Source organism: Octopus sinensis, linkage group LG1, assembly GCF_006345805.1.
Source record: "Octopus sinensis linkage group LG1, ASM634580v1, whole genome shotgun sequence".
Taxonomy (NCBI): domain Eukaryota; kingdom Metazoa; phylum Mollusca; class Cephalopoda; order Octopoda; family Octopodidae; genus Octopus; species Octopus sinensis.
The window spans coordinates 22,405,477-22,433,199 of NC_042997.1; the positions used below are offsets into that span (position 1 = coordinate 22,405,477).

At 34.9% G+C, this 27,723-nt stretch overlaps 1 protein-coding gene across 1 annotated transcript in view; it reads right to left on the reverse strand.

Moving 5' to 3' along the window:
• Positions 1-5,952: 5,952 nt before the first annotated feature.
• Positions 5,953-27,723, reverse strand: part of LOC115210530 (histidine ammonia-lyase-like) — a 57,920-nt gene continuing 36,149 nt past the window's right edge. The window contains exons 12-23 of the mRNA XM_029779136.2: positions 27,301-27,396; positions 26,509-26,604; positions 24,129-24,187; positions 22,964-23,044; positions 21,235-21,300; positions 18,059-18,137; positions 16,164-16,250; positions 12,091-12,225; positions 10,623-10,731; positions 9,065-9,134; positions 6,263-6,368; positions 5,953-6,216 (exon numbers count right to left, since the gene is read on the reverse strand). Of these exons, the coding sequence (XP_029634996.1) occupies positions 6,300-6,368; positions 9,065-9,134; positions 10,623-10,731; positions 12,091-12,225; positions 16,164-16,250; positions 18,059-18,137; positions 21,235-21,300; positions 22,964-23,044; positions 24,129-24,187; positions 26,509-26,604; positions 27,301-27,396 (947 nt within the window). The 3' untranslated portion in view covers positions 5,953-6,216; positions 6,263-6,299. The remainder of the gene's footprint in view (positions 6,217-6,262; positions 6,369-9,064; positions 9,135-10,622; positions 10,732-12,090; positions 12,226-16,163; positions 16,251-18,058; positions 18,138-21,234; positions 21,301-22,963; positions 23,045-24,128; positions 24,188-26,508; positions 26,605-27,300; positions 27,397-27,723) is intronic.

The window sequence follows — 27,723 nt, forward strand, 5'->3', positions numbered from 1 at the left end:
ACATTTTGGAAATGATAATTTTAAAAGAAAATTTTCTAACTATTAAAAATGAAGATTACATACATTTTATAGCAAATGTCTTTATTTTTTATGCAATTGGAACAACTTAAAGGGAAAAGTTATATATTTAATTGCTAACAAAATATCTTTGAATATTGGCTAATGGCTAATTTTCTGGTCTACGTATTTATTGCTCTTTGCTAATGTAAAAAAAAACAAAAAAAACTGTCAGCAATACCAATCAAGGTAAAATTTCAATTTGAAAACCATGCTCCGTATCTGAACAAACTGCCAACCAATAAGACAAACAACTTACCTTCATCAATTTACTTACCTATCCATGATCCATGTTTTAGATCATCATCCCCCCAATGCAATCTAATGTATGTGTGTGATATAATGAAACCACATATCTCATTTCAAATTTTCTTGATATAGAGTCTAAATTGGTTGAAAATATATTTAAGTGTTTTAGAAATTTCAGAGTACCAATGATTTCTATTTTAATGGAATGTTATATTTCCTATGTTGAAAGTCTGTTGTAAACAAGTATGTCACTACACTTCCAGAATCCCCATTTTTATTATTTGGTAACAGTACCATGACACCTATCATGCTAAGGGCATGCAGTTACCATGACACAGCTGGACATTGTTCAGGATGTTTTAGGATCCTTAAATTCTCAAAATAATTGCTGTGTTACAAGTTATACTTGTTTTTATAAGTTGCTGGATATTTTATACATAGCCCAAAATATTGTATCCTTTCTATTTGAGAATGAGACAATAAAAGTCCCCTAAAACAAAATTTGATGTTTTTATGTTCATTCATTTTTTTTTGTTATTTATAGAACAATACAATGTTGTTCTATTCATTTGAGACTAACAAGCAGAAATTAGAAACTCAAAGACTGTGGTAAGTATAATCAGATTCTACAAAAAAGATTACCTGCCAGTGCTGATGACTTCCAACATCATCATCAGCATCATCACCAGTATCACTGCCATCATTATCATCATCACTACTACCACCATCATCATCACCACCACCATCACCATCACCATGTCCATATATGTATTTTATTTACTGAGTAGAAAAATAAGCATGGTGAACTGACCGAGTTATTAGACAATCAGATTTTGGGGAATTTGTTCTGATTCACATTAAGTTCAAATCCTGCTAGCATAAACTTTGCCTTTCATCGTTTTGGGGTCAGTATTAAAGTACCAATCCAAGGCAGTGGATTGGCAAAGCTGTTTGAGGATCAAGCAAGATGCCTTGCAGCATTTGTTCCAGTTCTTTGTGTTCTGACAACACCTATAGTGATACTAGTGCCAAGCTGTATTGGCCCAAGTCAGTGGCCTATCGATTTGTTAAACGTGAGATGCAGGTGTGTTTGTGTGGTAAGAAGTTTGATTCTCAACCACATGTTTGTGCGTCCCTTGTGTAGCACCTTGGGCAAGTGTCTTCCACTATAGTCTCAAGCCAACCAAACTCTTGTATGTGGATATGGTAGACAGAAGCTGGAAGAAGGCCATCATATATATATTTTTATTTTTTTACTATATATTTATATTTTTTACTGCCCAGTGAAGCATGCACAGGATTACCCATCTGAAGAATTCAAGGAGTGACTAGCAACAAAATGGTAGATACAGATATTAAATGCTGACCAAAGTGGTTAGCTATTAACTGGAACTGGAACTCATTGCTGTTTTAGCCAGGAGACCAAATTGATAGTTTGGTAACCCACTAAAATAAACATTAAAAAAATCGAAAGAAAATAAACAGCTTTGCAAGAGGTGTGAAATTTAAGAAGTGACTTGTTGGAATATATATGTCTGTGAGGAGACATAACAAGAACAGCAAAAATCTACTATACCAAAAGAACTAGTAATACATACATTACAAGTGTTCCATGAAGAGAACATAAGATTGCTGCATAATTCAACATGAATGTGAAACATCGTACAAGGTAAATGAAGGTTTCTGTAGGAACACTAAGTCATATTCACTTAGTGAGTTTAGATGCGCAAGGATGAATTATGTTGCTGTTGTTGTTGACGCTAGATGCAGCAAGAGCTGAGAGCGGTGATATTGGCGGTGAGGAATTTCATTGTGTTGTAACGTGGAGAAAGCAAGCAAATTAGCTTCCTGGTGCAAACTAGACACCCTAAGCAGAGAAAACCTTATCTATTTAAGGAAATTGCTGGGCTCTTTTGCAATAGGTAGAAACACCAAGTAATATAAAATATGGCCCGGATCGTGATTACCAGCATGAACGTTGTAATGAAAGTCGTAATCATATACCCCACTAACAAGTGTTATTGCATGCCATGTAAAGGACAGGAAAAACCCAAGTACTTCAAACTATTGGTTGTTAAAGCCACCCTTTTTGGAACCACTATAATATCAGTGAATTAATTTAAACATTTCTGAAAGTGATCTTTCTTTTATTTTTATCATTTTTTAAAACAATATTTGTTTTAAATTTGAGTAGATTTATACAAGTAACTATTTTTCTAAGTGTTTTTACACAACTTATCATCTTTACTAACAAACAAGCAACATTATTGCATTTCATTATAAAGGATTGAGTTTATGCAGAGCAATTCCATAATGATTATAATGATGATAATGATATTAAATACTAATAAGGGATACTCACAATCCTTTACATCAGTTATAATAAACAAGTATCATGATCGTTGCCAGAGCGGCTAACTGGCATTCGTGCCGGTGGCACATAAAAAGCACCATTTGAGTGTGATCATTACCAATGTCGCCTTACTGGCACTTGTGCCAGTGTGCAGGTGACATGTAAAAAAAAAAAAAAAACACAAATTTTTCATGGCCGTTGCCAGTACTGCCTGACTGGCACGTAAAAGCACCCACTACACTCTCGGAGTGGTTGGCATTAGGAAGGGCATCCAGCTGTAGAAACTCTGCCAGATCAAGATTGGAGCCTGGTGCAGCCATCTGGTTCGCCAGTCCTCAGTCAAATCGTCCAACCCATGCTAGCATGGAAAGCAGACGTTAAATGATGATGATGATGATGAAGTAATGAATGAAACAATTCACAAGTTGAAAAGACAGAACAACAAAAATAATTATATTTGTACTGAGATAGCAATATCTTTATTCACAAAAAATGTTGAGCAAATATTTTACTGAAGTTTTAAAGATAAACATTAAAATTATATATTCAGCAATATGTTTTAATAAAAAAAGATTCCTATCACATAAATTCTATTATTCGATCAAAAGCTGTAAGCATATGTTATTGATTTCTAACATCAGTGTAAGTTAAAGTGACCCAAAATTTGACTTGTTATTATTTTACCAAGCTTAAGAAAGATGAATGCTAAGTCATATTCAGCAAATAAGATGTATAATATTCAGTTTCGATCTGTGACTTAGTGAAGGAATTTTAAGTAACTGTCCTGCTGATCAAAATGCAGGTAACTATTGATTTTGTCGGCTATTAATCAAAAACAAGAAACTTTCACTGAGAAAAACTGTAAATATTATTCCAGGCAATCAAGTTTCAATTAGTATCATTTGTGGTTTACTATTGGAATTAAGGATGACATCTCTGTATATAATCTTACAATAAAATAAAATGGACAGAAGCATAAATAATTCATTAGAAGGATTAAAAAAGTTTCAAAAATCCAAATTATACAATCATGACAAATATATAAAACTTTGTGTTTGTGTGTATGTAGTCTAAGCAACTATGTGGCTAAATACATACAATTTACCATGGATATTCAACATAGATACATATGATTGTACTTTTGCATGTACAGTTGAGTTTGTTTTGTATGTGTTTGTGTGTGAGTGTGTGTGCATGTGAATGTGAGTGAGTGTGAATGTGTGTGTGGGTGGGTGTGTGTATGCATTCATGTATGTGTTTACATGGGTGTGTGGATGTTTGTGTGTATCTGTTTGCATGACTATGTGCATTTGTATGTATTTGTCTTTATGAAAGTCTAAGTATTTTGTGAGAGTTAGAAAGTGTATAGATTATGTATGTTAATTATTTCTGCATGTTGGTAGACAAATAAAAATGTTGCCTAATTTCACAGTATGTAAAATTTTACACCTCTTCTATGTTCTAAGGTTAACAATCACAATTTTGGCCTAGAAGTAAAGTGAAACTGACAGAATATTTCGCAGAAGCATGTAACCTTAGAACAATTCTTCTGCTGATCAGCCACCTAACAATAGTCAGCAAAAGCAATAACTTATGAGAAAAATGTAACACTATTCTGATGATGTGTTTACAGGTACTCATAACTGAAGAGTTAAGAAAGTTCTGAGTTAGAAAGTTCTGAGTTAAGAAAGTTCTTGCACGGCATCTTAAACAAATATCTTCAGCCATAGTATTAAGTCAACTCAAACCTTGTGAATGAAATTTGGTAGATGGGAACTGTGCAGAAGCCAATCAAATAAATTGTATTTGTAACTCAAAGATCTGTGTCAAGGTAATTCTGTCTTAGAATTATATTATGGATACATGAGCTTGTGAAATACTCAGTCACTTTCATGCTAATTTGATGGGTAGGTAATTCAGTTCTGTGAACAACTGAATAGATATTGCTTAAACTGACTGAAATCTATTTACTTAACTAAACATTTAGAATAGAAACTTTCATCAAATCTTATTTGAAAGTATCAATGACTTTACAGCTTGCTTTTCAACAAATAAGCTACAAGAATTAAGCATAATCATTTGTTTGTTTGTTTGCATACAAGTATTTATACATATATGTATGTACATATGTATGCATGTTGGCATATGTATATGTGTATGTATGTATGTATGTATGTATAAACATAAAGTGTAAATGTATATGTACTTATATGTATGTATATATGCATGTATGCATGCATGTATGTATGCATGTATGTATGTATGTATGCATACATGTATGTATGTATGCATGCATACATGTATGTATGTATGCATACATGTATGTATGTATGTATGTATGCATACATGTATGTATGTATGTATGTATGCATGCATACTTGTATGTATGTATGTACTTTGCATGCATACATGTATGTATGTATGTATGTATGTATGAGTACATATTTTGCCTGCCTTTGTATTGTGTTTTTCATGTATGTGCTAGGTAAAAAGAAAAACTGCACTACACAAAAAGATCCACCTCAGAAGATTTTCCTCCAGGCTGAACCAGTGAAAATGGAAAACAAAAAAATTTGAAATTAGAGATTCATTATTTAAATTCACTGTAAACCAAATATCAAATGTAAAAATTAAATATCCAAAGTACTGATTCAACTCATTATTAAAGATATTATGCTTATTTTTAGAATATAAATTTGTATCTGTATGTATCATTGGCTCGGTGATCTCCAATCATCACCGGGTGTTTTATTCCTGAATAAAGAATAAATACATATGAAAAATGAAGGTTATAAAAGCAAGTGGAGAGTGCTCAAAATAAATGGAACATGTGGAGAAGGAGGCCCGTTTTGTTGACAATGACTTATGGAGTTTGGTGGGTTTCTTCAGACTGTAAGATGAAAACTTGCAGGTAGGCTTAGATAGCATTGCTTACCACTAAATGCTGGAGGTTGATAGAAATGGTCAAAAACTTGGCACAACTGATTATAGGAAAGAATTCAAGTGATCAGAATTTAATTAGGAAATGAAGGTATAGAAAAATAGTTAGTAGTGGAGCAGGTAATGTTGATACTAAAATAGGTGTTATGGTAGTTATAGAAGAAGTTTAGATGTATGGAAGTATCATATATCAAATATACATGATTAAATGAATATAATAAATCAACATGGATATGGGATTTTCAGTTTAAATTAGCCAGTACCGGGCAAACTTGAAGGTCATAGTGAGCAAAAAAATTATGATTTCTTCCATTCAGATTTTAAGTTTTTTCTTCAGTGATTGTTTATTGTCATTTATGCATCTAAAAGCACGTGTTTTTTTGCATCATACATACATGTGTGTGTGTGTGTGTGTGTGTGTGTGTGTGCATGCACATGTGTGCACACGTGTATGTGTGTGTATACAGGGAGACAGACAGAGTGATAAGTTTATTTTATAATTCTTAATAAGCAAAAAATTGTAAAAGAAACTCAGAAGCTGATTAAAACCAATGAAAAATAGGTGTGTATATACTCATATTATAGAATTCTATTTCTTCTGTTTGTTCTAACAAACCCATATATATATATATATATATATATATATATATATATATATATATATATATATATATATATATTATAAATGAATCAGTTTCATTTAAGCACTTGTATTTTGTGGATGAGAACTTTCATACTCGTCCATGTAAGGCTTTACAGTATTCCACACCTGAAGAAAATAAATATTACATGTAACTTAGTGATTTTTTTAAAAAACATATCTATGTTTATACATGCATATACAAACATATATGAATATGAAATACAATGGTTTTATTAAAGCATGGCAGTGCCATAGTCATTTTTGACCATTTTCTCATTCAAACATGTAAGCTACATACAATACTGTTGTTGTTGTCATCATTGTCCTATCAACAAATAATCTGCTTGCTTCACATCTTCAAAGAGATGTATGTAACAGTTCCCTTTCTTGGAAAATAGGTAAGGCTTAGCAACAGGAAGAGTATCCATCTGTAAAGCAATACCTCAATGATCTATTTGTCTGAACCTAAGCTAACATCATAAAATGGACATGAAACAAATGAAAATACATACATACATTTATGCATGTCTGTATGTGTGTGTGTGTGTGTGTGTGTGTGTATATATATATAAAAAAAATGGAGAGTGTGAAGACAGAAAAATACTAATATATGACAAGTGAGTAGGGATAAGAGTGGCAGCCAGCCTCTAACAAAAAAAAAAAAACAGATCTAAATCTATTAAGGGGAATAGTAATATGACCTAGTTCTTCAGCACTGCAACTAGACATTGACTACTGTGGTCGTAGTTTAGCCTCTAGCTATTTTTAGAACAGAATCCAAAGACACACATGCTTACACACACACACATGCTGCTATTCAGTCAGTAAGGAACTTTCCATCCTTTCAGATGTAAATGAATATATGTAATTTTTGCCATGAAGAGATTTTTCCCTTTTAAATTCATAATGCAATTTTAATTGTAAAATATGAATGAAGGCAAGAAATTGAAATGCTCACAGATCCCTAGTTTTAAATATTGTTATTAGAAGGTGGCTGACTATAGGATCCTGGAAACATGAGTATGTTAAATAATTAGAAGGATGCACTTGTTTACATTTAAGATGTTTAATACGTCACGAAATTGGTGGTCGAGACGGAGTAAATAAAATAAAGCCGAATGACGGAATATCATTGGTTAAAATTCTAATTATTAAACAACGTTAAACTTAGAAGTTACAATTCCGTTTTCATTCTGGTTTACAATTAAGTTTACTTTTGACACATTCTACCAGTATACGAAGTTTCAAATTGTTTGGTTCAGTAGGAAAAATTTGAAAAAACTGGCTTCAGAATAGAAAAGATCCCAGGTGACATGAAATTGACTATTAAAACTTCTCTTATATTTTCAAATAACCGTTATAGCCTTTAGTTTTAGTTAATACCTAACTGGATTCCCACATATCTTTCTTTCGCATAAAGATAAATATGAATCTCCTAGATCCTATTCTGCTTTTCCTTTTCTCAAGTCCTTTGTATAAATTCTGTTTATACTTCTTGCACTGAAGAGTACAGTGATATATAATTAATTTAATTTAATCTAATTAATCTAATTAATTTAATTAATTCTATTCAACCATGAATTTGCATAATTTTTATATTGCTGTACGAAACGATCGTCTGCATGAATTAAAATTCTCTTACATATTTTAACATCTCCTCTCCATTTTTATCAAAATTTTTTAGTTTTATGGGATTTCTTTCTATAAATTCACAACACACGTTAAAAGCACATCCGAGCATGATTGTTGCCAGGGCCAAGGATTGGCTCCCGTGCCATGTGGCACGTAAAAAGCACCATTTGAGCATGATCGTTCCCAGTGTCGCCTTACCGGCACATGTGCCAGTGGCTCGTGAAAAACAACATTTGAGCATGGTTGTTACTAATGCCGCCAGTCTGGCTGCCATGCAGGTAGCATGCAAAAAAGATCTTTTGAGTGTGCTCATTGCCAGAACCGCCTGACTGGCATGTAAAAGCACCCACTACACTCTTGGAATGGTTGGCATTAGGAAGGGCATCCAGCTGTAGAAACTTTGCCAGATCAGATTGAGCCTGGTGCAGCCTTCTGGCTCACCAGTCCTCAGTCAAACCGTCCATCCCATGCCAGCATGGAAAGTGGATGTTAAACAAAGATGATGATGATGATATATATATATATATTCATGGCTCCTGTGCCGGTGGCTCGTAAAAAGCACCATCTGAACATGGTCATTGCCAGAGCTGCCTGACTGGCTCCCATGCCAGTGGCACGTAAAAAGCCCCCACTACACTCTTGGAGTGGTTGGTGTTAGGAAGGGCATCCAGCTGCAGAAACCTTGCCATCCCTCAGTCAAACCGTCCAACCCATACCAGCATGGAAAACGGACGTTAAACAATGATGATGCTGATATATATATATATATATATATATATATATATATATATATATATATATATATATATATGAATGCAAGCATATGTCTGTATAAGCATTATGTGTGTGTGTGTGTGCATGTCTAAGTGTGTATCTTTGTATATGTATCTGTGTGTGTTCATGTTACCCATAATAGACCATTATTCTGTATAGCGCAATATCTATATTCCATCTACTTAATAATAAATACTTAATAGTAAGTGCTTTCTCAAACTAAATACTCTAAAGTATTTAGTAGTACCAATTTACCTTCTAAGTTTATATCCCAACCAGGTTCATTATACCTTTCATAAGTTTGTGATTAATAAAATAAGTGCCATTTAAGACCTAGAAATGGGCATATAATTGATTGTGTTACAGCCTAATCACTTAAACCAGTAAGAGAAAAAGACAATGAAAGCAATCATTACCTTTTCTTCTTTCAGCAACTTGGTAACAGCATCAATATCAGGTGCCATATAACGGTCTCTGTCCCATGGTCTGTAATATGAAATCAAACTTTATTTTAGAAAGAATGTTAAAATGACAGTTATTTTTCAGACTGGAAAACCACGTTTGGAAATCCTCCAAAGAGAAACTCTATGACAATAACAATCCCCATAGCTTGTACTACATCTCAAATTACCCCTTTTTCTTGGAGCCAGAAATACTTCATCAACCCGCAAAATTTTTGAAACTCTACAGACATCAAGTGAGGCCCACAAAGAACTACCCCCATATCTGTGATGGTGTTGTCACACATACACAGACATCTTTGAATACATCCAGAGAAAAACCACTTGACTGGTTGGCATAAAAATCTTTCACAGATGCACTCCAGTCTTTCTGTCTCCTACAATGGCTTCTGCTTTTTTAGCCTAGCTTATTCCATGCCTCCTCCTCCACTTAGGTGCACTTTGCATCAATAGTGCATTGATAAGATGACTCACAGAATTTATTCTGCTTCTCTGCATCCTGAGTCAGCTTTGCCTTTTATCCTTTTGAAGATGAAAATAAAGTACCAATCCAGAGCATCGGATTGACAGAACTGTTCAAGGTGTAGGTAAGAGAAGCTTTGTGATATCTGTTTGATTCATTACACTCTGACAGAACACCTGTGAGGACATTCGTTTCATGTTGTATTGGCCCAAGTCAGCAGCCTTTTCCATGGATAAAAATTGATGTTGTGTGGAAGGAAGACTTACATCTATGGGCAACTGCCAGTCTTGTTCGAAAAATCATGTTCAAGCTTGTATACACATGTGCTGAAATATGATCTGCTTTGACCAACAGGTGCACTATTAATATTTAATTGCTAATATTGTACATAACAATAAGTCAATATATATATATATATATATATATATATATACTATACTGGGATTGGTTTGTTTGGCTTAACCCTTCAAGGCAATGTTGCAGTCCAACAACAGAAACAAGTAAAAAATAAAAAAGTAAATGATAAATAATTGATTATCAAGTGCAGGCATGGTTCTGTGGTTAGAAGTTTGCTTCTCAATCACATGATTCAGAGCTCACTGCATGACATCTTGAATGAATGTCTCCTACTACAGCCCTGAGCTGCCCAAAAGCCTTGTGAGTATATTTGATAGATGGAAACTGAAAGAAACCCATGATGTGTGTGTGTGTGTATGTGTGTGTGTGTGTGTGTGTGTTTGTGTGTGTGTGTGTGTGTGTGTGTGTATGTGTGTGTGTGTGTGTCTCTCTCTCTCTCTCTCTCTCTTTTTCTCTTTGTGTGTTTGTATTTGTTCCCCACCACCACTCGACAACCGGTGTTGTTGTGTTTATGACCCCATAACTTAGCAAAATAGATTAATAGAATAAGTACCAGGCTTAGAGAAAAACATGTATTGGGGTTGATTCATTTAACTAAATTTATACAAGGCAGTGCCCCAGCATGGCCACAGTCTAATGATTGATACAAGTAAAAGGTAAAAGGCATATCTAGAAACCATAAACTGTACTTACGCTGCAACACTGCGAACAAGCTTATAAACTTCCTCAAGAGGCTTTGTAGGTTTCAATGGTTTCAGGAATTCCAGACCTTGACATGCACACAACAGTTCAATAGCTAAAACTGTAATGAGACAATACAATACAGATAGTAACACAATGATTTAAGGCACAATAAAAATTATATATCTAAAATCTGTAGAGAAATGAATGATGTTATAAGAAAATTTTAATTTTAAACACTGTGTAGTAAGAAGTAAACTTTTAAAGTGTTTAGTCCTCTAGTAAGTTTTGATTCTTAAGTCCCTTTAAGTCATTTTTGATGCATATGTCCTTGGAAAAGTTAGATGTTGAATTTTACTACTTTTCTCTCATTCACTTTGTCAAAAAAAAAACTCAGCTTATTTTGTCGTGGTTCAAATCATAAGCAGAAACAGGATCCCCTACTGAAGAGGGTCAATAATGTATAGCTGTGGTTCTCAACTATTTTGTATTTATGGATCCTTTTGATTAATAAATTTATTCTGGTGGACCCCTATAGCCATTTGATACTTAAAAACTACTTTTATTGATACTTCTTTCAAAATTCCTATTTTGTTTTTCACACTTTTAACTTGTGTAGTTTGTACTATGTAAAATGTTAGAGAAAGAAACTCAGCTGTTTCTTGCAATAAATTCATCTAAAGCAAAATTATTTCATAGGTCCTTAGAATAATTGGGTAACCAATTAACTATTTTGCTTGTATGGACCACCAAAATCTTACATGGAACCCCAGGATTCATACAGACCTGGTTGAGAACTTCTGATCAATACCAACAGTTCACAACAGTATGTCTCAAGATACAGCTAGATGTCATATAAAAATAATTAAATTTTATTTTTAAAAAAGTGAAAAATACAAAGTGTTTTTCTACACTTTATTTATTGAATAAAGACCAAAAACCTAATAATTTTTATGGCTTAAATAATTTGTGCTTATGGGCTAAAATATATAAATTCTTTTATTTGATCTAAAGTGTGTCATGAGTAAAAAAGAATATTAGGAAATTACTCGTCTGTATAAACAAAGCACAAATTCTAAACATGCATTATCATTTGTTTCATTAATTTCATCATTACCACCACCACCACTATCATCATCATCATCATCATCATCATCATATATCCACCTTTCATACTGGTTTTGGTTGGATGGGTCACATCACGAAACTCACCAAACAGTATTTATGTACAAAAATTTAAATACCATAAAATTAGTACTTATCAACTCATCATATGCTATATGAGTTGATGGGTAGCATATTCTAGTGTCACTAATAAAAGGATATTTAAAATGACTTTACTTTATGAAGCAATATTTTTTCTATATTTCCCCTTCAGATAAGGTCAATCAAATATGTTTTCTTTCCACAAAGAAACTTATTATTTGATGCAGAAATTAAGATCAACTATTCAAAAAATAATTTTTTTAATTATTGTTACCGTATTCTACATTTTCAACAACATTCAGTGCTTTTCTTGCAGCAAATCCTCCCATGGAGACATGGTCTTCAGTTCCTGCACTGGTTGTCTGTGAGTCAACAGAAGCAGGATGGCAAAGAACTTTATTTTCGGACACTAAAAATAAAAACAAATTTGAAGTGTCAAAAAAATAAACAATTAAGTAACTTTGAAGTATCTTACTACATTTTAATACTTTCATCATCACCAACGTATTTATATATTACATTAGTCAATATCATTTAAAGATAAACTTCTACACTGTCTAAGATACTAGGCTTCTAATATTAAGTCAATACTAAAACATTAGGATATGTATTTATATATATATAGGGGGAAAATACACAAAAAAAACCAAAAGATGAAGCCTGGTGGTGTAGACAACAATCAGATGCATTAGTTTAATGCTCAGGAAGTGAAAAAGTCTTTAACATTTTGAGCCTATGCTCTTCCACACAAAGGAACACGGAAAGAAACAAGGAGAGAAAATAAAGAATGTGTAGTGGCTAGCAATCTATCATGGCAAATGCCAGACAGAGGGGTCGCACAGGAGAGCTAGGAAGAAGGGGAGATAATAAAGTAGTGGTGATCCCAAAATGAAGGTGCGTACGTATGAGAGCATTATGTGCGTGTGGAAGAGGGCTGGTGATCTTGATGTGTGCAAGTATAGGTGTGTGAATGATGGTGTGGGGCTGGGAAGTGGTCTGTGCTAGTGTGTGTTGGTGTGATGTGATGTGGTATTGTGTGGTATTGTGGTGTGGTGGTATGGTGGTGTTGGGATGTGGGGGAAGCAAGAGTGGGGAAAGCAAGGGTGGGGTGTGGGTTAGGCTGAGGGAGGGGGTAGAGGTGGGGTATGTGGAATGGGGTGTAAGGAATGGGGTGGGGTGGGATAGGATGGATAGGGAAGGTGGGGTTGGATTGTGTAGAGCTGGGAGGGAGAGGAGGAAGGTGGGTAGAAGTGAAGAGAAGTGAGAAGAAGTGTAGGAATGAAGAAAAGAAGTAGGAGTCGGAGCAAGAGAGGAGAGGTGGGTGGGAGGAAGTAGGTGTGAGAGGAAAGGGGAAGAGGGTTAGATGAAGAGGGGAGGAGAGTTGAGCCCATGTGGTGCAAAGGAGTGAAGAGAGAAGATTAATCCCTGTTCACAAGGAAGATGGAAGTCCGGATGGCCCGATGCAAGGACAATCTCCAAACACAGAGAGGTGCTGCAAAGAGAGACTGGTAGAGTGGAAATGGTGAGAGACTGGGGTGTCATTGCTGAGTCGGATGTCTTGGAGGTGTTCTGCGAACAGGTCAGCCAAGCAGCATCCTGTTTACCTGATATATAGAGAAGGGCAGAGAAAGCAGGAGAAGCAGTAGATGACATTGCTAGAAGTGCAGGTGAAGGAGTCGGTGATATGTTAGGGTCGATAATGGGTGCTGGTGAGGAGGGTGGTGTTGGAGAGGTAAGGTCAAGTGCAGCAATGTGGATGGAGCAGAGGAACGAGGTGAGTTGGGAGGTTGGATTAGGTAAGAAGCTGTGGAACAAGAGGTCTCATAGGTTGTAGGCTCGTTTAAAGGAGGGGAAGGGTTGGTATGGGAAGATATGCTTACATATATATATGTGTGTGTGTATATGTATGTATGTATGCACACATATAAGCACATACATATATATATATATATATTATGCAAACATATATTCTCATACATATATATACATGTACATAGATATATATATATATGTGTACATACATATATATATGTGTGTATATATATATGTGTATATATATATATATATATATATATATATATATATACACAAATATATACAAATATATATAAAAAAAGCAACAGGATATCAAGTATTAATGTAGTACAACCATTTCAAGCGGCTTCATTTAATTGAACAGTGCAATCATTACGTCAATTTAAATAGGTAGGATACATTAATATACTTTTTATTAAATAGTTTAACAGAGTAAGAAGATGGAAGAAATTCAAGTTGTCACTATAACCACATGTGAATCGTTAGCGATTTGTTTTCCCTCCGTCTTCCTTTTCTATTGGACTTTCCTCTGTTTCTGAAGAAGAGCTTTGCTCAAAACATTAAACCACCTCTCTTTCCTTCCCTGAATGTCTGCTAATACTTTACATGTACCACATACTCATGTTGTTGTTTTTTTTTTGTGTTTGTTCTCCTCATATATATATATATATATATATATATATATATGTATATATATGTGTGTGTGTGTGTGTGTGTACATAATTGAGGATAAGAATTATTAAAAATTAATGATTTTTATCAGTGGCCATCATATAATAAAAACCATACAGGTAACATCAATATATTAATATATCATTACATTGATATAATTATAATCGAGGGCATTGAAGGAACAGCACCTATATGTTAGAAATAGGTGTCAAATGACTCTAAACTACTTTGATTTTGCTTCATATACACGTGTAAATATATATATATATATTTGTATTTATAAGTGTGTATTTGCATGGGTATATATATGTATTTTTATTTTTGTATGTTCTGATGAAGGCAGAGTATTTATTACTAAACCTGAAATCTGAAGGTTTAGGGTTAACCATAATAATTTACAGACTCTTTTTTTGTCCATTTTTCTTGCATTCAACCTAGTAGTTTAGAGTCATTTGACATCTACTTCTAGCATATAGGTACTATTCTTTCAGTGCCCTTAATTATAATTATATCTATATAATTATGAATTTATGTGTGTGTATATATCATCATCATCATCATTTAACGTCCGCTTTCCATGCTGGCATGGGTTGGACGGTTCAACTGGGGTCTGGGAAGCCAGAAGGCTGCACCAGGCCCAGTCTGATCTTGCAGTGTTACTACAGCTGGATGCCCTTCCTAACGCCAACCACTCCATGAGTGTAGTGGGTGCTTTTTACGTGCCAGACGGGGCTGGCAGACGGCCACGATCGGATGGTGCTTTTTACGTGCCACCGGCTCGGGGACCAGACGAAACTGGCAATGGCCACGGTCGGATGGTGCTTTTTACGTGCCACCGGCACGGAGGCCAGTCAGGCAGCGCTGGCTACGGCCACGTTATATATATATATATATATATATATATATATATATATATATACACACATATATATATATACACATATATATATATAAAGAGGGATATAAAGAATCAACACATCACTCACAGTAAGCACTTTGCAGATAGTTCTTTATGTTTCTTTATAATGTGTGTCTCTGAAATCTAAAATTTATTCCATCCACCCTTATATAGAACAAATCTAGCTTTATGCTGAAGAGTTAAATATTTATAGCCTATAAAATGTTCTGATGATTATTTCTAATCAATGCTTCATTATGATATTGCATTTGTTTGTATTCCTATGTATGCATGTATGTAAAGCGTTGTCAAGTAATTAAGTATTCGTACTAATTTTCAGCTTTAATATCTGATAAATTAAATTCATTACAACCTGCTGAATGATTCTTACTCTAGGTACCACAAATCCTCAATATTCCCTCTGAATCACCATCATCATTTAACATCCGTTTTCCATGCTGGCATGGGTTGGATGGTTTCACAGGAGCTGGCCAACTGTAGAGTTACCCAGGCTGCATGTCCGTTCTGGCATGGTTCCTATGGCTCGATGCCCTCCTAATGCTAACCACTTTACAGTGTGTACTTCTAGATGGCAGAAATGTTAGCATGCCAAGCTGGCAAAAACGTTAGCACGCCGGCTGAAATGCCTAGTAGTATTTCGTCTCCTGTTACGTTCTGAGTTCAAATTCCACTGAAGTCGACTCTGCCTTTCATCCTTTCGGGGTCGATAAATTAAGTACCAGTTATGCACTGGGGTCGATGTAATCGACTTAATCCCTTTGTCTGTCCTTGTTTGTCCCCTCTATGTTTAGCCCCTTGTGGGCAATAAAGAAATAAGTGTGTACTACTAGGAGTTTTGGTCCTTTGTAATCCCCTCTGTGATGCCCAACATCTGAATATATTCAAAAATAAATTAACAGAAATACAACAAAATGCAAAAGTGTCATATATTTAACACTTACCTAGGGCTGCAGCTGTGCAATGTGCAATCATAAAGCCAGAATTGAGTCCACCATTTTCAGTCAAGAAAGGAGGCAAATTCCCAAGAGCTGTAATAGAATATGTAATATTGACCATCATTATCATCATCATCATCATCATCATCATCATCATAGGCGCAGGAGTGACTGTGTGGTAAGTAGCTTGCTTACCAACCACATGGTTCCGGGTTCAGTCCCACTGCAGGGCACCTTAAGCAAGTGTCTTCTACTATAGCCCTGGGCCAATCTAACCCTTGTGAGTGGATTTGGTAGGCGGAAACTGAAAGAAGCCCATCATATACGTGTGTGTGTGTGTGTATGTTTGTCCCCCGACATCACTTGACAACTGATGCTGGTACATTTTCATCCCCATAACTTAGTCATATTTCAGTATTAAATATACAGCTAAAGTGGTGAGCTGACAGAATCATTATTGTTTTGGGTAAAATGCTTAGTGGCATTTCATCTGTATTTATGTTCTGAGATCAAATTCTGCTGAGGTCGACCTTGCCTTTCATCCTTTTGGGGTCAATAGAATAAGTAGCAGTTGAGTACTGGGGTCAATGTAATTGACTTACAGCCCCAAAGTTTCTGTGCTAAAATTTGAAACCAGTATTAAATATATAGCCAAGATTATAATCTACATACTTTGTTTTTTCTTGAAATTCTCACCTTTTCTATCCCAGAGAAATTAATACTCAAGCAACCCAGATAAACATTCTACAAAAGATTTAAAGAGCAATTGAATTTCAAAGAAAATAAACAAAACAGCCAAGCATCCTTCAGTTTTTATTTATGGTAATTTAAATAATATACTAATGATATTTTTGATACTTTTTCTTAAATCTTTTTATATAAATGAAGAAATTGGGTGACTTAAAATATACATATATTATCAACATATCAGCACTTCAATTATGTTTGATTTACCGAGAGAAAGAGAAATTGAGACCAATATCAGCATTTGTTCAAAGTAAGATTTTAACATTTTTTAATTGACTCAAATTTACTATTCTCTATTTTGAAAATAGTCATCTATATATCATACTTAATCTAACTACATCAATGAAAGGCAACCAGATGCATTTCAGTGTCATTATGCTTTATCAATGGCATGCACTCACAGTCAATCTCATTGAAGCATTTGACTGGCTGTAAGCATATGCCATTGATAAAGCCCAACAATGCAAAAATGCATCAGGAATTCTTACTAGCCACTGCTGGGATCGTTTGTGTTCCTGCCCACATATACATTATTTTTAAACACAGAACTTTCATAAGAGATGTTATCTCACAATGAATACTACAGTAAATTGCCTTTCACTGATGTTTTTACTTTAAGTATGATATATAGATGGCTATTATAACCTAATAATGATTCTATTGCACATAACAGATCTTCAGTTTTATTTTTTAATTGATAAAACGAAACATATCATTAAATACCTGAGAGCAATTAACTGACTTCATATCAAATGTTAATTCTAATTATTAAAAACCAATTAACTATTAAACTTATAAAATCAATCAACCAAAACTTCATGAAGTCTCTGTAAAGACTATATGATATGCATGCAATACACACACACACAACTTTTTTCCATTTCAATATACCAAATATACTAACAAGACTTTGGTCAGCCCTAGGCTAGCATAGAAAACATTTGTTCAAGGTGCCACACAGTGGGATTGAACTTGAGACTATGTGGTTAGAAAGCAAACTTCTAAACCACACAGCCATGACTGCACACCTACATTATATTAAGGATTTGATATACAATGCATGTCAATACATATATAAGAAGACACAGAACTGTAAACGTGATTTATCTATTTCCGAGCAGAATATTTGAAATTCAATAGTAATGCATACGTACGCTTATTTACGAGGCGTTCAATTCGTCTTTCACTTATATTTGCCAGTTCATGAACTCCAATTGCAAGATAATCATTTGCCTGAAAGGAAATATTTAATAACAGAAAGTCATACATCTTAAATTTTCCAAGAAAAATCTCAGGTAAAGAAAATTTATGGACAGTGAGAATATAGAGTATTCTTAATGTTTTACTCCTTAAACCCTTTTGTTACCATATTTCTGTTGTAATACACAGTCTTTAATTCAATAAATTTTGAAAAATAATGAAAAAATTTATTAAAATATATTTAAATATTTGTTTTATAAGATTCTTGATGTGAAATTGTGTGTTGAAACAAATATTGTTATACTTGGGATGGTCATATTTTCACCAATTAACCACACATTCCTATATACTCATTATCCAGTTCAGCTTTATTATTATTATTATTATTATTATTATATTATTATTATTATTGAGTGAGAGAGCAGTGCATGACATCAAAGTGACACTGGGGTAAAATATATGAAGCCCAGTGTACCCATCATGACTACCCGTCTGATAAGAGTATACCAGGCACATGCATCACAACCATGGTGATCTCATATCAAGATAAACAGCACATGACCTTGCAGATGGGGCCCAGTTAGAATTTTCTTCTGGTCGAGTAGCCCATCCTGCTCAAAATGTCCCTGAATAAGGATTGTTTAAGGATGTTGAATGAAACACCCATGTTTCCAGAGGTGAATTATTCAAACCCAAAGAATCCCTTTCAACACATGGCTATGATTCTGGTGCCTCAACCTAAGTACCATATTAATCTGAATATCATCATCATCATCATCATCGTTTAGCGTCCGCTTTCCATGCTAGCATGGGTTATATATATATATGATACTTTTGAATAAGTTATATGTTTACACAAAAATGTCTCTTAGAAATAGGCAATAATGCCTTTTTACTGAAAAAGGTTTTGAGGGTAAGAATAAACATATTGTTTCGTCATTTTATTTAATAAAGTCTCCTTCATCCTTAATAACAGCTTCTATGCGAGGTCTAAATTGCCTACATGCTAGGATCAAGTGGTCTGTGTTCATATTGAACATTGCTATGACTATGGAGGCTTTTAGGGATTCTTTGGTGTTATGAGGATGCTCTTTGACCTCTTTCTCAATTACGCTCCATACAATGTCTTGTACTATAGCCTCAGGTCAACCAAATCCTTGAAAGTGGATTTGGCAGATGGAAACTGAAAGAAGCCCATCGTATATCATCATCATCATTTAACGTCCGCTTTCCATGCTAGCATGGGTTGGACGGTTCAACTGGGGTCTGGGGAGCCCGAAAGCTGCACCAGTCCAGTCAGATCTGGCAGTGTTTCTACAGCTGGATGCCCTTCCTAACGTGTATATATATATATGTATATATATATATGTATGTATGTATGTATGTATGTATGTATGTATGTATGTATGTATGTATGTATGTATATGTTTGTGTGTCTATGTTTGTCCCCCTTGACAACCAATGTTGATGTTTTTACATCCCTGTAACTTAGCAATTCAAAATTCAAAATCACTAGTGATCTGGCTGTCTGCTAGGGAGCTTATCTCCCCTTGTCAGTCATTAAGATAGTGCTTTTGTGGCTATTGCGTGATTTTGACTCTTATTTCTAGCAGTACTGGTACTACATAGTACCCTCTGTCACTTTAGTGATATCATATATGTATGTGTGTATGTGTATATATAGTTATGTTATATTCTGTTAAGAACATTGTAGAGTACAGAATAAAGCTTGTCCACCCTCAGATTTCATCCAGTGCTATCTAGAAGTAGTATTATATGTACTGCTAGATTTGTATTGGGGCTTCTGTAGTGTCTGAACAGATAACTGAATAAATTGGAGCCAACAAGGAATACAGTTGGACATTTATTTGTTATCACTATATTGTTTCCACATAATGTAGTTCTCCAGACTTGCAGGTATTTGGTTATGTACACTCATTAGCTGCTACTACCTTGCAGGCCACAACAGGCAGAGGGGATGCACTTGAAGCCAAGAATTTGAGTTTATGGAGACAGTATTTATATATCACCTGAGGAAACACAACTAAATCTTGTAATGCAGGAAAATGGTTACAAAACCTGCAAGCCTGAAGAACTACTTTGCGGGGAAACAATTGTAGTGATTACAAATATATGTCCAACTGTACTACTTCTTGCTGACTCCAAATTATTCAATTGTATATCTATATATATATATATACACACACACACACGCACACACATTCAATTATGAATTCTTTGCTGATCCTTTCCAGTATTTCTTCCGGATGTTGGTCCAGCCAGAACTGAATTGCCTCTAGCCCAACACAGACAAAGTCCTAAAACTCAAAAGCGTCAACCCAAACACACACACTCACACACACATAGACACATATGTATATATATACAATGAGTTTATTTCAGTTTCTGTCTACCAGATCTACTCACAAGGCTTTGTTCAACCTGGGGTTATAGTAGAAGACACTTACCCAAGGTGCCACACAATAGGACTGAACCCAAGACTATGTGGTAGGAAAGCAAGCTTCTTATCACACAACCACACCTACACATATGATATCCAGTGTGATACCATAAATATAGATACTGACAAATAGGAGTGTATAAATAGGAGACTGAAAGACATCGGAAGACGAGGTCAACTGATAAGGATGTAGAAACTTGAAAGATAAATGTAAATGTCCTACATGAATCATTTAACCTACTGGAAATATGTAGCGACCTAAGCTTCATTAAATTACACCTTGTTGTCATAGTCTTAGATATGTAAAGCTCCTGAAAAAGAAAATACATAGTAATGATGCCTGGAACATGTTTGGTCATAAAATCAGAGCCAACACTGTAGCTAGACAATGATAGTGACAACCACTAAAAAATTAATGAATAACTGCTTTAAAATTTATTCTTAAAAAAGGTTATAGTCTACTGGTATATTTCGGAATGGTTTTTTTTTTTTCACACATCTGTGACCTCTTCAGCGACTCTTCCATCTGAGTGTATGCTCCTGTTCTGATTATTTCATAGAATGGACTAAAAAAAAAAATGACCATCCCAAAATTTAACAATATCTGTTTCAACACACAAATTCATATCAGGAATCTTGCAAAACAAATTCACAAACATTATGGTATACCTTAGCTGGGTATTCTCCATGGAAATTTCCTCCACTTAGTATTTCACCACGTTCAGCAAACACCATCTTGGAGACTGTCAAGGAACTGGATTTTTCAAAATAAAAGCATTTATGAATTCACAAAAATAAATTGTTACAGCTCATTGACATTTTTATTTTGTGGATATGTGAAATATGGATTTGGGATTTCACAAACTATTTTCATTATCATCATCATCATCATTATTATTATCATCATCATCTCACATTACCATCATTTTCATCATTATCAATGTCTTCATCATCATTGTCACCGTCATCATCGTTATCATCATCATTATCATCATCATTGTTATCATCATCGTCATCATCATCATCGTTATCATCATTGTCGTCATCATCATCGTCGTCATCGTCATCGTCATCATCATCGTCATCATCATCATCGTCATCATCATCATCATCATCATCATCAGTGTCATTGTTACCAAGGTTATTAGCCTTATCATCATCATCACAATGGTCATTTTTACAGTCTTCCGTACAAAACTTTATAGGATGATATATGCAATGTAACACATTTGTGTTGAATATATACAGAGATGTATATGCATATGTAGTATAGTGTATACAGTATTACATATTCATGCTTCAAACCTTATCTTTCACTGATGTATTTAGTAACATGATTGACCATTAGTGAGCTGAATGGCTAAGTAGTATTTCAAATGCTTTGTAATGTACAGAGACAATTAATTCATACAAGAACAAGACGAAAAGGGAACAGAATAGGATTTTAGGAGAGAACAACAGTTAAGAAAAAAAAAATTAGAAGCTTAGATAAAGATATAGGATTTTAAGAAAGAAAAATATTTCTAGGTAGGACAAAGATATAGTTAAACCTTATGAGAGTAAAATAAGACAGAAAGAAGAAATGTGTGAGAGACGAGATTTTAAGAAGTGTTCAGCAATATAGTTAAACTTTTATCATCTGTTAAAAGTACATAGTTGAGGTGTCACACCTCCACTCTAAAACCAAGACTATGCACATAACTTGTGAATGTTTTTGCTGGTGATTACACCCTTGTCTTTCATAGTGAGAGGATATACAGAGCCTAGTAGATGATTCTGACAGAGCAGACATAAATGTGAGCTTGTGTCTCATCATCATCATCATCGTTTAACGTCCGTTTTCCATGCTAGCATGGGTTGGAAGCCAGGAGGCTGTGCCAGGCTCCAGTCTGATCTGGCACTGTTTCTACAGCTGGATGCCCTTCCTAACGCCAACCACTTCATGAGTGTAGTGGGTGCTTTTTATCTGCCACCGGCACAGGGGCCAGAGGAGGCTGGCAAACGGCCACGATCCATTGGTGCTTTTTACGTGTTACCAACACGGACACCAATTAGGCGGCGCTGGCATCAGCCACGTTGAGATGGTGCATTTTATGTGCCACCGGCATGAGTATCATAACTACAATTTCCATTTGATTTTTATTTTGATGTTGACGTACTTGACTCAGTGGGTTTCCTCAAACACAGCGGGTCACTCCACGATCCAAGGTTAGCACAGCAGGCCATCCTGCGAGCCATGAACTCACTTCATTTGTCAAGTCTTCGCAGTCACAGTACATCTCAGAGGTCTCAGCACAGGTATCGCAACTACAATATCCATTTTATTTTTATTAAAATGTGTATTAATGTAATTAAAATGATTTGTTTTAAATTTCTGTAAAATATAAACAAAGGATACAGGGTTGTCTCCTGCACTGTTGAGCTCTGTAGCAAGGACAGTTCGAACAAAAGCATTGGTATCATTAACTACTCCGTGAACCTGTAAGATTTAAGGAAGTGTTTGTTAGTTGCTTGAAAATCAGAGAGATTATAATCATTATTACTGTATCATCATACCAGAAGCAAGTACAGCAGCAACAGTAACCATATCAACAAGATCGTCTTCATCACAGTCATCATCAACATCAACATTATCTTCATTCCCAATATTACTAAACTTACTGAGATGTTGAAATCATTTAAAAAAAAGTTATTATTTCTATGCTGTGCTTGCATACATTAAACATGTGAATGAATATGGCTTAGTGGTTCAGGTGTTGCACCTATGACTGCGAGATCATGGGTTTGATTCTCAGGCTGGGTAGTGTGTTATGTTTTGGAACAAAACACTTCATTTCACATTGCTCTGTAGGTGGGAGAATGGTAGAATCATTGGCACACTGGCAGAAATGTCTTATGGTATATTTTCTGGCTCTCTACATTCTGAGTTCAAATCCTACTGGCATGAAGAAAGTAATGGGGAACCACTCCAGTATCCATCCCAAGTCTAGTCATGGAAACTGAAGTTCCAACAGTCAACAGGTGATAATATGGGCTCTCACAGTTCATATAGTGAGTGCTGGAGTAGGTTTACATGTACAGGATCTGTCCAAGTGCAGACCACCTCAAGACTAGACTAGATAAATTAAACAGGTTGAAGCCATCTGTTTGTTTTAATTAACTATCATATCATCTCAATACCTTCTATAAATTACTGAACTGAGCTCATCACCCCTTTCCTGATCTGCTTTGATCTAAACTTTTACACAAGCTGCCTTTGACCATCAGCATTTTTACACACCATTCATTCCTCTTCCTACACCTCTTCTACACATACCATTCAATATTTCATCCAGCCATTTTCTTAACTCAACTATATTATCTCTTTCATGCAAATTATTTTCCGGGTCTTCAGTTAATATCAGTTAGACCACTGTTTAAAATATGTTGTTTTTCCAATCATATTTTATTGAACTGGCAAGAGGATATTTATAAGTCTTTCCCTAAAACTATTAATGTACACTCATAACATGTGTGATATACACTTATTCATTTGCAACATCATCATAACAGGATCTACTTACTTGTGGAATACAGCGTAGAGTGTAAGCATCTTGAACCTTGTTATTGGCAAATTCACTTTCTAAAATTGAAGAAGGCCATACAACAAATTAATCCTCTGACATAATATAAATACTATAGATATATAAGTAGTAAGCTGGCTTTGCTTGTAAGAGTCATTTATGTATTGTATTGTACAGTATTTTATCATGAGATATTTATTTGTTGATCTATATTATATATTGTTAATCAGCATTGCCCTAGAATTAAATTAACCTTTATAATGAGACAAAGATGTGGTTGCTCAACCGTAATAATAGAAGCCAAATGTCCTTCAAATCTCACCCTTCTAAAAGGAAAGATACATTGGATATGTGTTTTTTGTTTTAATTGCTGATGTAAATGATAACATCCAGTCTTCATAGGGTCTCAGAGAATGGAGACATTGATTTTGTTATTGTTCCTCTTGGCCTATTGCAAAATTACTAACTGTAGGAAAGACACAAGCATGGAAGGAGTTTCCAGAGTGCTGGTATTCTGTGAAGAACTGAATGTAGTGGTAACCATTTGGCTTAGAGATTTCTTTACAAGGGAAATGAGAGGCAAGTAAATGAGTATGTTGGAAGTAGAGGTGACATGAACCCAGCCAGCTTTGAATGGCTGAGAGAGAGAGAGAGAGAGAGAGAGAGAGAGAGAGAGAGAGAAAGAAGAGACAGTACCCTTGTAGATCAGAAGCTGAAGTGTCTGTGAGCCAAGAACTACTTTCCTGCTCACATTCTAGATGGCTATGTATGTAGAAGAAGCACCATCCTAGATGTGGATGCAACACTTCATTGAAGACCTCAGCAAGAATTTTGTCAAGTTTCAATAAGTGCTGAGGCCTGAAATGTTTTCTGGTTCTGAAGAGAAGGGTCAATTGTTGAATGCAGTGTTTGTTATGTGCCTATAAGAAAGATGAGAATGTTGAGGTACATTTGAACATAGATCCATAAAAGGGAGCCTATCTATGATGGTTGAAAGCTGAACACACAGTGACAACAGATAACTGTACAATAAATCAAAATAAAATTATATATCTGAAATAATAATAGTAGGCGCAGGAGTGGCTGTGTGGTAAGTAGCTTGCTAACCAACCACATGGTTCTGGGTTCAGTCCCACTGCGTGGCATCTTGGGCAAGTGTCTTCTGCTATAGCCCCGGGTCGACCAATACCTTGTGAGTGGATTTGGTAGACAGAAACTGAAAGAAGCCTGTTGTATATATGTATATATATATATATGTATATATATATATATATGTGTGTATGTGTGTGTGTCTGTGTTTGTCCCCCTAGCATTGCTTGACAACCGATGCTGGTGTGTTTACGTCCCGTCACTTAGCGGTTTGGCAAAAGAGACTGATAGAATAAGTACTGGGCTTACAAAGAATAAGTCCCGGGGTCAATTTGCTCGACTAATGGCAGTGCTCCAGCATGGCCGCAGTCAAATGACTGAAACAAGTAAAAGAGTAAAGAGAGTAAAATGTTTCCTATGCTATTGCTGTTTCCTACTTTTGCCTTAATTATAAACATAATATAAATGTAAATTATGTTTGTATTATGAAGTCTGTTATGTTACATAATAGACTCCAAACCAACAGGGAAGTTTCTATGCAGTTACTAAATATGCTACAAAGAGTAGCTATATCTCACCCACATTACATCCTACCATCTCTTAAGGAGGTAAAAACAGAGTAAATAAAGTGGTCCTGAAATTTTCATGTCTGAATAAAAGACAGACTGGATACAGTTGGAATGTCTTTGGCTATAAGTCTGCTTGATCAAGGTTTACAGTATATTGTTGTTATTGTTTAGTTCCAGCTAAATTTACACTATTTTATTTTGCAAAAGAAATGTCGTCTTTATTATAATTTATTATAATATTTGTCACTCTCATCATCCATTCAAGCTGCCTACATGTGGTGGCTTAACCTGATCCAAGTTACCATTAAATTTCCTTAAACAAGTATCCTACAAAAAGGAGACATGTTTTAGTCTTAAATCTTAGGATAGCATGCATCATCATAAGAATGGGGTATGTCACAGGGATGTAAAGAAGCTAACACCAGTTAGATACACACACATACACACATCATTATCATCAATGTTTTGACGACCACATTTTTATGTTCTCACGCACGCACACACAGTTTCCATCTACCAAATTCACTCTTGAAGCATTGGTCAATCTGAGGTTCTAGATGATGACACCTGCCCTAGTGCTAAGCCAAGCAGTGACAAATAGAAATTTTTAAAGACACAGTCATGCTTATACTTTTGTTCACAATAGTTAATGGTTAATGACCAAACCAGCTAAATAAATAAAAGAAACTGAATAAAATAGATATTCCCACATTGCTACTAACCTGTAATCTGTGATGGGTATAGATCAGAATGTAGAATGGAACGAAGTCTTGAAGCAACTTTTATTTGACCCAGATGTGGTCGAGCTTTATGAATATCTGCAAAGAGAAAAATCGGAAATTGTTTGTTCTAAACATAATAATTATTATCATCACACAGGAGGTTTTAAGCTTTAGTTGAAGCCAATCTCATTTATATCATTAGTGCCCTTGGGAAAAGAATGACTGACATGACCTTCTACAGATTTGAGATTTTGGTGTTTATGCAAGATGTTAGCTCAATATCATTAATTCTGGCTCCACTGTATTCTTCTTTGCCATCATCACCATTCCTTTTATCATGAATATTCTGTATTTCCAGCGTCAGTTTGTACAGTAATGTCTTCCTTGATACTTCCAGTGCAAAGTCCCTCTTGGTAATGAGGATTGCTAATACCTTTAGAATTCTATAAAGACTCTTTATTTTTATTTGCTGTTCATTAATGTTTACCGTTTATTCACTGCCTCTGCCTCTTGTGTATACATTGAATAGAGACTTGCCCTACTTTTAATGAAAGATAATCTTGGAACAATAAAATTCTCTGATACACCAACATATGCAACTTGCTAGAAAAAGCAGCCAAATTTCCTCAAATCACACCTTACTATCTGGTTCAAATTCTTTATACTGCTCAACCAGAACTGATCTGGAGCAAAACAACAATAGTATCAAACGATTAACCATCAATGGATCTTCACATACAGAAATCAAACATTTCAAATCAACTCACAGTCCAGATGTATTTATATTTTTACCTTCATCATATGCTTTTGTTGTTCCTTTCAAAGCTTCAAAACTAACAGCAGCTACAATGTCAGCTTGGCGGGTTATTGCTTCAGCTCTTTCCAAAGCTGGAAAGAAAATAGGATTCATTATATACAAAAATACGTACGTGTGTACATACCAATGCATACATGTAATTGTGTATGTTATAAAATATTATGATTCCATATCCAACTATAAGAAAGTTATAATCTTAATACACACAAATAATGTATACACAAACACACACACACACACACACAATGATATACAGATAAAAAAAAAAGCAAAAATCAACTAAGATACATCATATGTAAAACTAAGTCAAGAAATCTACCAGGTAAAATTTTAAGCATCAATCTGGACATTGCAAACATTATCAAGGCTAGTGATGCACTTAAGTTTTACAATTGAAT